The sequence below is a fragment of the Anolis sagrei genome, chromosome 4, assembly GCF_037176765.1.
Source record: "Anolis sagrei isolate rAnoSag1 chromosome 4, rAnoSag1.mat, whole genome shotgun sequence".
Classification (NCBI taxonomy): domain Eukaryota; kingdom Metazoa; phylum Chordata; class Lepidosauria; order Squamata; family Dactyloidae; genus Anolis; species Anolis sagrei.
Window position 1 is genome coordinate 110,768,082 of NC_090024.1, and position 16,441 is coordinate 110,784,522.

At 41.7% G+C, this 16,441-nt stretch overlaps 1 protein-coding gene across 1 annotated transcript in view; it reads right to left on the bottom strand.

Annotated features, from left to right (window-relative positions):
- ATP6V1G3 (ATPase H+ transporting V1 subunit G3) overlaps positions 1-6,416 on the bottom strand; it is a 41,304-nt gene extending 34,888 nt beyond the window's left edge. The window contains exon 1 of the mRNA XM_060774567.2: positions 6,335-6,416. Within this exon, the coding sequence (XP_060630550.1) occupies positions 6,335-6,416 (82 nt within the window). The remainder of the gene's footprint in view (positions 1-6,334) is intronic.
- Positions 6,417-16,441: the final 10,025 nt, after the last annotated feature.

Below are 16,441 nucleotides of genomic sequence, written 5' to 3' on the forward strand. Positions count from 1 at the left end.
AGGGGTGATTTAAATGCAATATTCCTGCATCTTGGCAGAATGGGGTTGGACTGGATGGCCCAGGAGGTCTCTTCCAACTCTTTGATTCTATGATTCTAACATGATATTGTCCTTGGTGAAGAAATACTCAAAGCTGGTTTTTATAGTCCCTTCCTCTGAAATGTATCCTACGGCACATGGTATTCATTGGTTTCTGCTATCCAACTTCTAACCAAGACTGCTTCCCTGCTGAGCTTCCAAGATCAAACTGGATCTGGTGCAGCAATACTTGAGTCTCACCCTTGTCTCTTGCTCTTTCCTGATGTTGTCAGCTTTCTAAAGCAGTTTTTCTTTGCTTCCTCCCCAAGGACAAATAAGCACAGAGAAAATCTATAACCTTTTTTAAAAGTTTGGGGTTACACAAGAATGTTTTCTCATGAAGATGAATGCCATGTTTTTAGTTTAACATGCCATGTCCTTATCCTTTCAGGATTGTTTTGCTTCACAACTGAAACCTGCTGATGGCCAGACATTAAGCTGGAGGAACTGCTGCCGACTGGAATAGATCAACTTGGAACCGGTGTTTTCTGAAGTGCACATGGAAGTCATTTCTGTTTGTGTCAGAAGCTGACAGATTTTTAATTAATTAAAAGCCCTGTTGGCAGCAGTGAATTCTTCCAATTTTGAAGGGTTTCTCCTTCTACAGAGAAGGTTCTCCCTTTCACCTATAGCAGTGTTTCTCAACCTGGGGGTCGGGACCCCTTGGGGGGTTGCGAGGGGGTGTCAGAGGGGTCCCCGAAGAACATCAGAATATACAATATTTTCTGTTGATCATGGGGGTTCTGTGTGGGAAGTTTGGCCTAATTCTATCATTGGTGGGGTTCAGAATGCTCTTTGATTGTAGGCGAACTATAAATCCCAGCAACTACAACTCCCAAATGTCAAGGTCTATTTTACCCAAACTCCACCAGAGTCCCCATTTGGACATATTGAGTGTTCATGCCAAGTTTGGTCCAGATTGATCATTGTTTGAGTCCACAGTGCTCTCTGGATTTAGGTGAACTACAACTCCCAAACTCAAGGTCAATACCCACCAAGCCGTTCTAACATTTTCTGTTGGTCATGGGATTTCTGTGTGGCCAGGTCTGATGCAATTCCATTGTTGGTGGAGTTCAGAAAGCTCTCTGATTGTAGGCAAACTATAAATCTTCTCCAACCCCACCAGTACTCAAATTTGGGCGTATAAGGTATTTGGGCCAAATTTGGTCCAGTGAATGAAAATCCATCCTGCATATCAGATATTTACATTACAATTCAGAACCATAGCAAAATTACAGTTAAGAAGAAGCAATAAAAATAATGTTATGATTGGGGGTCACCACAACATAAGGAACTGTATTAAGGGGTCGCGACATTAGGTAGGTTGAGAACCACTGACCTATAGTCTCATGGCACTGCAGAATTTTGTTTCAATATTCCAGTCTTCACATTCGTTCAGATTTGGTCACTTCTAATTGTAATTCAGAAAACTTGAATTCCTCAAGTGTACTTTGTACTAGGTACTAGAAATAAAAGAAAGACAGATAAAGCAGTTGCTCCAAAAAGGAATATAGATAGATAGATAGATAGATAGATAGAGATAGAGATAGAGATAGAGATAGAGATAGAGATAGAGATAGAGATAGAGATAGAGATAGAGATAGATATATGTAATGTTCGTTTGTGGGATTAACAGAACTCAAAAACAATTGGATGAATTGACACCAAATTTCGACCCAAGACATCTAACAACCCAATGTGTGTCCTTCACTCAAAAAAAAAATTGCATTCATCATTTGGGAGTTGTAGTTGCTGGGATTTATAGTTCCCGTACAATCAAAGAGCATTCTGAACTCCACCAATGATGGAATTGAACCAATCTTGGGACACAGGACTCCCATGACCAACAGAAAATACTGGAAGGGTTTGCTGGGCACTGACCTTGAGTTTGGGAGTTGTAGTTCACCTACATCCAGAGAGCACTGTGGACACAAACAATGATGCAACTGGACCAAACTCTACATGAATACTCAATATGCCCAAATGTGAACACAGGTGGAGTTTGGGGAAAATTGAATCTTGACATTTGGGAGTTGTAGTTGCTGGGATTTATAGTTCACCTACAACCAAAGAGCATTCTGAACCCCACCAACGATAGAATTGGGCCATACCTGAACTCCACCAACGATAGAATTGGGCCAAAAATCACAGGTTTTATAAAACCATGGAGGCAAAAATTCATTTCATGGAACTGAAGCCAATTTCATTAGCAAATATATTAATGACATCTGGTGATAAAAGCATAGCTGTGAAGGGACCCCAAAGCAGTAAGGAGTGAGAAAGAAAGAGAAAGAGAGAGAGAGAGAGCGATGATGGCATAGATAGCAAATAGGATGAAATATTACATAAAGATAAAAGGACACATTTCTTTGCTGCAAATGAAAATGTTTACAGAATCTTACATTTATGACACTAGATTGCATGGGTAAACAGACCATGTATCACCGCAAATCCAACATCTACCTAAATCTTTAATGCATTCTTATATTCAGAATCTTTAAAAAAAATCTCCTTTCTATCCTCCACACTGCAGTTTACACACAGTACTTGATCAGCCCCCCCCCCCCCCCGTGGGAAAACTTGGTTCCATAACCCTGTTTTTATGACCTCCCTTTTGCAAATAATTTGTTCCTTTATCTCACCCGAGTTTTTAAACAATTCATCCTGCACATGTGGCCCGCCCACTGTCACTGTGATTGTGTTTATTGTAATATTATATTGCTTATGTATTCATATGTATTTATGTAATTATGATGTTGTTGCCTGTTGCTTATGTTTTGGTTTTATATTTTGCTGTAATATGTTGTTTGGGCTTGGCCTCATGTAAGCAGCCCCGAGTCCCCATTCGGGGAGATGGTGGCGGGGTATAAATAAAGATTATTATTATTATTATTATTATTATTATTATTATTATTATTATTAAAAGTGGTCCATATCTGTGTGGCAATTGCCCGTTCTTGTTATATGACATACAACTATGAAACATTTTCCAGTTATCTAAAACGATGATCCACCAGGTTTATTAAACACTAGCCGTCCCCTGCCACATGTTGCTGTGGCCCAGTCTGGTGATCTGGAAAATAAAGTAATTAGAAAGTGTTGGTTTCTAATATATGTAATTTCTTTATGCTTGTGGGTAAACATTATTTTTTGCTGTTTCTTTGTCAGTGTTGATGTGGAGATTGTCTGGTTTGCCTACTCTGGAACATGCAACATATAATTGTCCTTCTTTAGGGGTCCCTTTCAAATCTATGATGCTATATCTGTGTATGCGTGGATCATATATATCTATATCTATGGCCGGATGGCTCTTTGTCAGGAGGGCTTTGATTATGTTTTCTTGCCCCGGTGAAGGGAATTGGACTGGATGGTTTTAAGTATAGGGTTCTGTGTGGGAAGTCTGCCCCAGTTCTGTCATTGCTGAGATTCAGCATGCTTTTTGATGGTAGGTGAACTATAAATCCCAGTAACTACAACTCTCAAATGTCAAGGTATATTTTCCCCAAACTCCATCTGTGTTCATATTTGGCCATATGGAATATTCGTGCCAAGTTTGGTCCAGACCCATCATTGTTTGAGTCCACAGTGCTCTCTGGATGTAGGTGAACTATTTATTTATGTATTTACAGCTTTTATATTCCGCCCTTCTCACCCCAGAGGGGACTCAGGGCGGATTACAGTGTACACATATATGGCAAACATTCAATGCCAATTTTGACATACAACATATACAGACATAGACAAAGGCTATTAAACTTTTTCTGGCCGCCAGGGGAGCTGTCGCTTTCATCGTCCATCTGCGACACTGATGAAGTACTTCTGCATTCCCCGCATGCTTCTGCTGGAGTCTTTTTTTTATGGCTTCATAAATTAGTTAATTTAGTCTCCCCACACTTTAAGGTGGTACCTAATTTTCCTACTTGACAGATGCAACTGTCTTTCGGGTTGCAAAGGTTGACAACAGGCTACCCACAATTGGTTGGAAACCCACTCCAACCTGGGCTGGCTTCGAACTCATGACCTTTTGGTCAGAGTGATCTTAATGCATCTGACACTCAGCCAGCTGCGCCACAATCCCGGTGTGGATTGTGGAGCCACAACTCCCATACTCAAGGTCAATGCCCACCAAATCCTTCTAGTGTTTTCTGTTTTCTGTTGGTCATGGGAGTCCTTGGAATTTGGTTCAATTCCATCATTGGTGGAGTTTGGAATGCTCTGATTGTACGTAAGCTATAAATCCCAGCAACTACAACTCCCAAATGACAAAATCAAGTGACTGATGGTCACTCCTTGGAGTGTCTTGTGGCCAAATTTGGCAGCAATTCGTCCAGTGGTTTTTGAGTTATGCTAATCCCACAAACGAACATTATATTTTTATTTATATAGACATAGGGTAAGATTGTGAAAAAGTTAAGAAATTTTTGGAGAAGTTGATATAGTGCAGTTCTTAAGGAGGTTGAAAGGGCTCCTGATAAAATGATAAGAAAGACAGGAAATAGATCTGCAGTCATAGCTTCTTCGAATGGGAAGGAGCAACCATTCTTAGCATTAAAGAATGTGAACTGAAATGCATCCCATGGATGCAAATAGAGCCAGAATGGAAGAGTGAGCACTGAGTGATTACTCCGAAGACCAGACCAGTGGCTATGGAAACCCACCTGGTGACCTTGGACAAGCCATGCTATACAAGCCTCAGAGGAAGGCTAAGGCAACCCCTCTCTGAACAAATTTTGGTAAGAAAACTTTCTGATAGGTTTGCCTTAGGGGGCCTTAAGGCAGAAATGACTCGAGGGCACACAATAGTCCTTGAGTCCTGGATTGGGGAAAAGGTGGAATAATAATAATGCCTGCTACTTAGTATTGCAGGTACAGATCCATAACGTAGTGTTACAGATCTGTATTCAGTAAGGCTACTTAGCCTTACTATAAATCTACATAAACCTGAAAGCACAGAACAAGGAGTCTCTATTATTATTATTATTATTATTATTATTATTATTATCTTTATTTGTACCCTGCTAGCATCTCCCGAAGGACTCGATATGGCTTACAAAGGCCAAGGCCTCAAAAACATAGCATAACAATACACAACTCAAAGCAAATCAAAATTAAAGCAATATCAAAAACAAGAGAACAATAAAACAATACACCAAACACAATAAAACTGGGCCAGGCCAAATGTAATGGGTACAGATTAAAAGTGCTGATGTGACAGGTGGTATGTCGTATTTTAGGGTAAGTGCAGTGTGCAAGCAATCTTAAAGTCTAATAAAGTGCTTCTGGGACAGGTTGTTGGAGTTTTCCTATTCTGCAAAGGCACGTCAGAACAGCCAGGTCTTCAAGTTCTTCCTAAAGACTGCCAACGTAGGGGCCTGTCTAAAGTCTTTGGGGAGGGTGTTCCAGAGTCGGGGGGCCACCACAGAAAAGGCCCTGTCTCACGTCCCCACCAGACGCGCCTGCGATGCAGGCGGAATCGCAAGCAAGGCCTCTCTGGATGAGCGAAGAGAACGCGTGGGTTCATAGACGGAGATGCGGTCACGCAGGTAGGATGGTCCCAAACTGTTTATGGCTTTGTAGGTAAGCACCTGCAACTTGAATTGGGCTCAGAAGATAAACGGCAGCCAGTGGAGCTCCCTGAACAGGAGGATTGACCTCTCTCTGTAGGGAGCACCAGTTAACATCCTGGCTGCCGCTTGTTGGACCAGCTGAAATTTCTGAGTCGTTTCCAAGGACAGCCCCATGTAGAGTGCATTACAGTAGTCCAATCTAGAGGTGACCAAGGCATGAACCACCCTGGCCAGATCAGCCTTTGCGAGGTACGATCTCAGTTGACGCGCAAGTATCAATTGTGCAAAAGCCCTCCCGGACACCGCCGACCTCTGAGCCTCAAGCGTAAGTGATGAATCCGGAAGGATTCCCAAACTGCGGACCTGTGACTTCAGGGGGAGTGTAATCCCGTCCAACACAGGTCTCTAATAAATCTTGAGCAAAGAGTGCATCTCCATTGCAGAATTAATGTTTGAAACAATTTTAATTGCCATGGCTCAATGCTATGGAGTTTTTCAATTTGTCGTTTGGTGAGCCATCAGCATTCGGGCAGAGAAGGTTAAAGACCTTGAAAAGCTATGTCTTTAGTCTAGTATTTAGTGAGCTCCCAGAATTCCATAACACCGAGCCATGGCAATTCAAGTGGTGACAAGCTGCATTATTTCTACAGTGTAAATGCACCCCAAATATAAGATAGATTATTGCTTACTTTTTTTGGCTTCTTCAAGCTTGTCCTTAGCACGTTTTTCTGCTTGCAGAAGTTGCTGGATTCCCTGAGATTGGCTGGTCATTTTGTCTCCTTGATAGCAGGAAGTCCTTGGGGAGAACTGGAAGGAGGAAGGAGGCTTTATGGTGCTACTACTGCGTTCTTTATTACCTGTGTTGTTGTGTCAACATGAGAACACCCACTTTGTGCCTCCCTAGCCTGCTGAGATGTATTTATGCTCTGGGAGGCAAAACAAAGAGTGGACTCCAGGAAGGCAAACAGACTCATTTTCTTTTTTTCCTCTAGCTTATATAGAATCATAGAATCAAAGAGTTGGAAGAGACCTCATGGGCCATCCAGTCCAACCCCCTGCCAAGAAGCAGGAATATTGCATTCAAATCACCCCTAACAGATGGCCATCCAGCTTCTGTTTAAAAGCTTCCAAAGAAGGAGCCTCCACCACACTCCAGGGCAGAGAGTTCCACTGCTGAATGGCTCTCACAGTCAGGAAGTTCTTCCTCATGTTCAGATGGAATCACCTCTCCCGTAGTTTGAAGCCATTGTTCCGCGTCCTAGTTCCCAAGGAAGCAGAAAGCAAGCTTGCTCCCTCCTCCCTGTGGCTTCCTCTCACATATTTATACATGGCTATCATATCTCTTCTCAGTCTTCTCTTCTTCAGGCTAAACATGCCCAGCTCCTTAAGCCGCTCCTCATAGGGCTTGTTCTCCAGACCCTTGATCATTTTAGTCGCCCTCCTCTGGACACATTCCTGCTTATCAATATCGCTCTTCAATTGTGGTGCCCAGAATTGGACACAATATTCCAGGTGTGGTCTAACCAAAGCAGAATAGAGGGGTAGCATTACTTCCTTAGATCTAGACACTATGCTCCTATTGATGCAGGCCAAAATCCCATTGGCTTTTTTTGCCGCCACATCACATTGTTGGCTCATGTTTAACTTGTTGTCCACGAGGACTCCAAGATTTTTTTCACACGTACTGCTCTCGAGCCAGGCATTGTCCCCCATTCTGTATCTTTGCATTTTGTTTTTTCTGCCTAAGTGGAGTATCTTGCATTTGTCACTGTTGAACTTCATTTTGTTAGTTTTGGCCCATCTCTCTAATCTGTCAAAATCGTTTTGAATTCTGCTCCTGTCCTCTGGCTATCCCTCCCAATTTGGTGTCGTCTGCTAACTTGATGATCATGCCTTCTAGTCCTTCAGCCATTTTTAATACATTTATTTATTTATTTATTTATTTATTTATTTATTTATTTATTTTTAAATCTACCGAACTCACAGAGATTATGGGGAATTTTCATACATGGCAGGTGTAACATGATGTTTCAACCAGGAAGTAACTCTAATATATATGGAAAAATATATAGGTTTTAAATGTTGTTGTGTTATTGTTAATTTTTATTGCTTATTTTCTGCTTATGAGTTTATTTATTGCTTTGTATTACTGTTGCTATTGTTTTTATTGTTGTATTGTGGGCTCGGCCTCATGTAAGCCGCACCGAGTCCCTTGGGGAGATGGTAGCGGAGTACAAATAAAGTTTTATTATTATTATTATTATTATTATTATTATTATTATAATAAAAATGCTTTGTGGCTTGTTTAGCTGCTTCTCTTGCAAACTATTTAGGAAGCATGTGCCAGTTCTTTGAACACTGCTTGATCATTATGCACATAATGGGGATGTATCCACACTGTCGAATTAATTCAGTTTGATAGCGCTCTAACTGCCGTGGCCCAGTGCTATGGAATAATGGGAATTGTGGTTTTAAAAAGTCCATAGCCTTTCTTGTAAAAGAGAGCTGGTGCCTCACCAAACTATAACTTCCAGAATTCCATAGTATTGAGCCATGTCAGTTAAAGTGGCATCGAGCTGCATTAATTCTACAGTGTAACTGCACCCTGGGTTTTTGTTTTTGTTTTTTGTCGTGTCAGGAGTGACTCCTGGTGTGAGAGAATGGGCCGTCTGCAAGAACGTTTCCCAGGAGACGCCTGGATGATTTGATGTTTTATCATCCTTGTGGGAGGCTTCTCTCATGTCCCCGCAAGAGGAGCTGGAGCTGATAGAGGGAGCTCATCCGCCTCTCCCGGGATTCGAACCTGCGACCTGTCGGTTTTCAGTCCTGCCGGCACAGGGGTTTAACCCACTGCGCCACCGGGGGCTCCTACCCTGGGTCAATATATTGGAATAAACTGCAAAATGAAGCTTATCTTGAGAAACATATCTCCAATTTTGGTTGTCCTTTTTGTGTCTAAAATTAATGTGAGCCTACACATGCCAACTTTATCCCGTAGTAACCTACCTGAAGGTGTACTCCTTTAGCAATTTCACAAATTGGCTCTAGTTATCATTGGCAGGCTTTGTTCAGAATGTAGATGCAAAGCTTCAGACTGGATATGTGATGAAAGAATAAAACCAGCAGGATGCCAAAAATCACATACACGTGTGTGTGTATTTGTATGTGTCTTCTCATACACAGAGAGGATTGGGGAGAAAGTTATCAAAGCAAAGAAAGGTTGCACCAACATTTGTGTGTGTGTGTTTTGTGTGATATCAAAATGAGGCCAAGCATTGCTATTGTTTTAACCAAGAAGAGCTTCTTCAAACAGATTAAGGTATGTCATGTTGAGAAAGAACCACAGAAAAGCACATGTCTTGAAGTTTCATGTCTACCGAGCCTGCTTTGTTGTAGCACAGAGCTCCTACTGTGTGCTATTTCTCCGCCTATTCTGGCAGCTTCTCTCGATTTAACTCCTACCACATCCTGTTTGATTCTTGGAACAAATTTCTTTCATATCGCCTAGCGTGGGGCTGAGCTCCACCAAGCCTTCACTATTTTCTCAGCATCTGGGTAAGAAGGGGAAACTTCAAACTGATGGCCACCATAAGAGAACAATAGACTGCCCTACCTTCATCCTTGGAGGTTATTCTTGAACAAAGTTGGACAACCTGTGACCCTCCAGGTGCCATTGAATTCTAAGTCCCCAGAAGATACTGAAGCCACATCTCAAGATGATCAAAATATGGTTGCTTGGTTAATTGAAAAGAAGTAGCCTTGGTACTGGTAGGCACATGTTTTGGGTGATGTGCACTCAGGTCTATCCTAAAAGGACAACATATCACATGACATCAAATCGCCATAAATGTAATAATGTGATACCATGTATTTGTGTGCTGTTCTTCCATGAATTTCTAAAGCCCCTGAAGCAGGCCTGAAGAGTATAAATAGGCTTGAGATTTCAACCTAAGATGAATCTATATCAGGAGTTCTCAACCTTCCTCATGCTGCGACCCCTTCATACAATTACGCATGTTGTGGTGACCCCCAACCATAAAATTATTTTCCTTCTTATTTCATAACTGACATTTTGCTACTGTTATCTATCGTAATGTAAATATCTAATATGCAGGATGTATTTTTTTCACTGGACCAAATTTGGCACAAATACCTGATACACCCAAACTTGAATACTGGTGGGGTTGGGGGTGGGGATGGCTTGATTTTGTCATTTGGGAGTTGTGGTTGCTGGGATTTGTAGTTCACTTGCAATCAAAGAGCATTCTGAACTCTACCAGAATGGTGGGTTTGGTGGGCATTGACCTTGAGTTTTGGAGTTGTAGTTCGCCTACATCCAGAGAGCAGTGTGGACTCAAACGATGATGGATCTGGACCAAACTTGGCATGAATACTCAATATGCCCAAATGTGAACACTGGTGGAGTTTGGGGAAAATAGTCCTTGACATTTTGGGAGTTGTAGTTGCTGGGATATGTAGTCCACCTAAAATCAAAGAGCATTCTGACAGAATGACAGAATTGGGCCAATTGGGCCAGAATTGGGCCCAATGACAGAATTGGGCCAAACTTTCCACATAGAACCCCCATGACCAACAGAAAATACTGTGTTTTCCGGTGGTCCTTAGTGAAACTCCCTCATGACCCCTCCAGGGGTCCCGACCCCCAGGTTGAGAACCACTGATCTATATAAATAAAAATGTAATGTTCGTTTGTGGGATTCACATAACTCAAAAACCACTGGACGAATTGATGCCAAATTTGGACACAAGACACCTAACAACCCAATGTATGTCCTTCACTCAAAAAAAATTTCTTTTGACATTTGGGAGTTGTAGTTGCTGGGATTTATAGTTCACCTACAATCAAAGAGCATTCTGAACCCCACCAACGATGGAATTGAACCAAACTTGGCACACAGTTCTCCCATGACCAACGAAAACTACTGAAAGGGTTTGGTGGGCAGTGTCCTTTGGTTTTGGAGTTGTAGTTCACCTACATCCAGAGATCACTGTGGACTCAAACAATGATGGATCTGGACTAAACTCTACAGAAATACTCAATATGCCCAAATGTGAACACTGGTGGAGTTTGGGGAAAATAGAATCTTGACATTTGGGAGTTGTAGTTCCTGGGATTTGTAGTTCACATACAATCACAGAACATTCTGAACCCCACCAATGATAGAATTGGGCCAAAACTCCCACACAGAGCAGCCATGTGGGCCACAGCAATGCGTGGCAGGGGACAGCTAGTAAATCTATAATAAGAGTGGAATTATTCCATTCCGTTTTAACCGTATGTCTTGTTTTATTGTTTTCCCTATAATTGCATTATAGTACACATTTAGAAAGACTAAAAAAAAAAAAGCCCAACTTTATTTTAATGGTAAATGTAATAGAATCATCCCATCTAAACTTCCTTCCATGAGCAGAAATGGATTATCATTCTATGGTAAAAAGGTAAAGGTAGTCCCCTGACATTAAGTCTATTCATGTCTGGCTCTGGGGTGTGGTGCTCATCTCCATTTCTAAGCCGAAGAGCCAGCGTTGTCCATAGACACCTCCAAGGTCATGTGGCTGGCATGACTGCATGGAGCGCCGCTACCTTCCCGCCGGAGCAGTACCTATTTATCTACTCATATTTGCATGTTTTCGAACTGCTAGGTTGGCAGAAGCTAGGGCTGACAGCGGAAGCTCACGCCGCTCCACGGAATCGAACCTGTGACCTTTCAATCAACAAGCTCAGCAGCTCAGTGCTTTAACCCACTGCGCCACCGGGGGCTCCTATGGTAGGTTTATGCAAAATAAATAAAGAAAAATCATAAAATAAATGAAAAGAAAGCAAAAAGGAAGAAAAGAAAATATGTGCATGATCTGATTCATCAAGTTCTATATTCTGATAAACAACAACTTTGCACAATTAGTTGTAACAAGGGTAAAATGCAATGCAAGGTATAGACAGCTCTGAGGTGAGCAGTGAAAGATGTACAGTGTTAAAAATAACTGTTTCCTGTTTAGTGTTGTGTGGTTTTTCATTAGGCAGTTACAAAAAAAGTGTGGAATGAAAGACAAAGGCTTGTTGTTTCAATTGCTTCTTAGTGTGACATGAAAATAGGACAGGCGTGTGTGTAAGCGTAGATGAGCATACAGCACTGTAGCCCAGTACAATCCCAGTATCCACATGGAACACATTGCTGGACTTTGTGCAGATACACAAAACCATTGATATTAGTGAACCCTATTGAAATGAAGGACATCTGGCCCAAGAACATTGTGTTACCTAGAAAGTACTGAGAGGAGATATTTTGTTGGAAGTGGATAAATGAAATTGTGGAAACCACAATGTATTTGAGAAAGTGGTTTGTGTGGCATTGATTTGGCATCACCAAAAATGAAAGGAAAATGGTGGAATGCACAAGATAGCCATCAACAAAGTCATCTTCAAAAGGGGATTAGACAGATTTGTGAAGGATAAAGCTATAAGTGGCTACTAGTTATCCAGTATCCTTTGTCTCTATTCTGTTTACAGTCCTGCCATTTTGCTGATGAACACAAATATGAAGTCATATCCTGCTTGTAAGCATCTGCTGACCACCATGGGGAAAACACACAAAATGGAAAATAAATTCTATTCCTCCAGGTGTGTAAACTTCAACTCCTCAAAACTTCAGCTGCCTTGGCCAAAGACCAGAGTTTCTGGGAGCTGAAGTCCAAACCACCTGGAAGACCAGAGTTTAGGAAACACTGAGGCAGAACATTATTTATTTATCGTGTCATCAGCAACCATACCATTGTATTACATTTCTAACAGAACAAAACAAACAAACAGATTAAAAAACAAACAAAAACAAAACACAGATTTTGCCAAATTGGTAGTTGGTTAAATGTCCTTTGACCAGTATCTGGCCACTTGGAGCACCTCTGGTGTTGCCGCAAGAAGGTCCTCCATTGTGCATGTGGCAGGGCTCAGGGTGCATTGCAGCAGGTGGTCAGTGGTTTGCTCTTCTCCACACCCGCATGTCGTGGATTCCACTTTGTAGCCCTATTTCTTGAGGTTGGCTCTGCATTTCGTGGTGCCAGAGCACAGTCTGTTCAGCACCTTCCAAGTCAGCCAGTCTTCTGTGTGCCCAGGGGGGAGTCTCTCATCTGGTATCACCCACGGATTGAGGTGCTGGGTTTGGGCCTGCCACTTTTGGACTCTTGCTTGCTGAGGTGTTTCAGCGAGTGTCTCTGTAGATCAAAGAAAACTATGTCTTGATTTAAGTCGTTGACGTGCTGGCTGATATCCAAACAAGGGATGAGCTGGAGATGTCTCTGCCTTGGTCCTTTCGCTATTGGCTGCTACTTCCCGGCGGATGTCAGGTGGTGCAATACCAGCTAGACAGTGTAATTTCTCCAGTGGTGTAGGGCGCAGACACCCCGTGATAATGTGGCATGTCTCATTAAGAGCCACATCCACTGTTTTAGTGTGGTGAGATGTGTTCCACACTGGGCATGTGTACTCAGCAGCAGAGTAGCATAGAGCAAGGGCAGATGTCTTCATTGTGTCTGGTTGTGATCCCCAGGTTGTGCCAGTCAGCTTTTGTATGATGTTGTTTCTAGCACCCACTTTTTGCTTGATGTTCAGGCAGTGCTTCTTGTAGGTAAGAGCATGGTCCAGAGTGACTCCCAGGTATTTGGGTGTGTTGCAATGCTCCAATGCTTCCCAGGTGATCCTCAGAGCTCGGGATGTTTGTCTGTTCTTGAGATGAAAAGCACATGTCTGTGTTTTAGATGGGTTCTTCAATGATATGGCATAATGGGTGTTGTAATTTTACAATGCCTTTATCCTTCTCTTCTAAACTGTGCCGGTGCCTTACTAACCTACACTAAGCTACAACTCCCAAGATTTCAGAGCATGGAATCATGGCAGTTAAAGTGGTGCCAAACTGTGTTACATCTACAGTGTAGATGCACCCTAGAAGTTTGATTCCAATGGGCCTATATGATAGAGGAAGTTGAGATCTTCACAGACCACAGCACTTGCTGAATCCAGGAAGTATCCCATGCTGCTGGAGGCTCTTGAATGCATTTAATGATGAACACCCAATGTCCCGCTTTTTTACTATTTTTTTTTCATCCAGTCCTCTCTCTCTTTCCTCTTTGCTTGAGCTTCCCAACTCCTTCAAGAGCCTCAGATCTCAGGGGTTTTTTTTTTTGATGTGTCAGGAGCGACTTGAGAAACTTCTGGTGTGAGAGAATTGGCCGTCTGCAAGGACGTTGCCCAGGGGACGCCTGGATGATTTTGATGTCAAACATCAAACCTCAAAGATCCCAGGTGAAAGACAGTGATGAATCTGCCCAGTGGACACAGCTGGGCAATGAATCTTCTTCTTCCCCTCGTCCTTCTCCCCCTCCTAATAATAATAATAATAATAATAATAATAATAATAATAATAATCACAGTCTTCAAGTTACAAACATCTGACTTACACATATAGTCAAGAATGTTTGATTGACAAAAGGAATTTAGAGCAAATCTGCTCCGTGGAAGGGAATTTCAGTCCATGCTCTGGTTACATCCCGTATAGACTACTGCAATGCTCTCTACGTGGGGTTGCCTCTGAAGACTGCTTGGAAGCTGCAATTAGTCCAACGAGTGGCAGCCAGATTGCTAACAGGAGCGGGGTACAAGGAGCATACTACTCCTCTGTTGCGCGAGCTCCACTAGCTGCCAATCAGTTTCTGAGCAAAATTCAAAGTGCTGCCGTTGACCTATAAATCCCTAAACGACTCCGACCCAGTTTACCTGTCCGAACGGATTCTCCCCTATGAACCATCAAGGTTGTTAAGATCTTCTGGAGGGGCCCTGCTCTCGGTCCCACCACCCTCGCAATCGCATCTGGTGGGGACGAGGGACAGGGCCTTCTCGGTGGTGGCCCCTCGGCTCTGGAACTCTCTCCCATTGGAGATTAGAACTGCCCCTTCCCTCCTGACCTTTAGAAAGTTGGTGAAAACCTGGCTCTGGAATCTGGTATTTGATGAGTGAGTCAATAACTCTTGTCCACACGGACAGATGGTGATGAATTGTGTTTTTATTCTGACGACTTGGCCTTATGTAATTATATGATTGTATTTTAATGTGTTTTATATTAGTGTATTAGGGGATGTGATGTTTTAAACTATTGTGTATGAATGCTCTGTTGTAAACCAGCCTGAGTCTCTCGTCGGAGGTGAGAAGATCGGTATATAAAAGTTTATAATAAATAAATAAATAAATAATGAAAGAGCCTTCATGGGGAAAAGGTGTCTCCACTGAAGCTTAATCACCAGTCCTTGTTTCCACAACAAGCCAAATTGTTCAAAATCCAATTATCACAGAGACAAAAAGTGAAGTGAAATTTTCTGAACAGAGTACAGACAGCAAAGTAAACACTACAGGGGTGTTAATCCTTTCCTATCTGACTTAAATACAAATTCAACTTAAGAACAAACCTACAGAACCTATCTTGTTCATAACTTGGTGACTGCCTGCAGTAGTAGTAGGAGTAGTACTAGTACTAGTAGCAGTAATTTTATTTCTTACCTGCCTTTTCTTGTGACTCGTGGTGGGTTACAACATAGTCACTGTAAACATTTCTATAACATATATTTATTAAAATCTTCTGAAGATTTTACCCAAACTTAAAGGGGGTTTAGTGCTGAACCACAGTTGCAGATGACGTTCACCACCGAAGATACATTTTAAAAATCCAGACAAAAAGCCTAGAATAGATTGACCACCCCATGATATTTACACTTTCACCAAACATGCTCATCTGGACAGAATTGTTTCCAGAATTAGAAACTGCAGTGATGAACTAAGAAATTTGTGGCTGTGAGAAACTGAAGTTGTGGTTCAGCAAGTAGCAAGTCTTTACTTAAATCTACCTTGTGGACAGCTCTTTTGAAAAATGTGTCCTGGAAGCTGCTTTTCTGTCATAGAAAGGAGCAGAGTGAATCGCTCAATGCACAATTATTTATATGATGTGCCATTTACTTACTGTAATCCCTCTAAAGTTCCACCATTGAAAAAAGACAAAAAAACAACAACTAGGGGGTGTTGTGAAATGGTAGAAGTCCATTTTATTTTTGTTTCAGGTTTCAGGTGTCCCTGGTTTTGTTTTCGGGAAGATTCCAGGAGATTAAAAGAGGGGCTGTTAGGATTCGTAATTTGAAATCCGGAGTTCTGTTTTTATTTTGGTAAGATTCTGTCCATAGGTGCTAATGGGGGACCTTGCAAGGCTTGCCTTTCTGTCATTTTTATGGCAATATTAATAAAAATCTTATATAAATAAAAATGTAATGTTCATTTGTGGGATTAACATAACTCAAAAACCACTGGATGAATTGACACCAAATTTGGACACAATACACCTATCAGGCCAACAAGCGATCATCACTCATAAAAACACTGAAAAACACAGCAGAAGAGACTTAAAAAGCCAAAAAACAAAAATTACATTATAACGCATGTGCAAAACCACATATATAAACACAAACACACATATACACATATACACAAATATACACACAGAGAAAGCACAGATACACAGACTGGCCACAGCAACACGTAGCAGGGGACAGCTAGTAATAATAGTAATAATTTTATTTCTTACCCACCTCTCCTCGTGGCTCGAGGTGGGTTACAGAATAATGAAACACATAAAAAATGTAAAAATACCACAAATACACACATTCAAATGTATTTTTATAGAAGATCCAACCAGTCCATCCTCCAGGAAATAAAGCCTGACTGCTCATTGGAGGGAAGGATA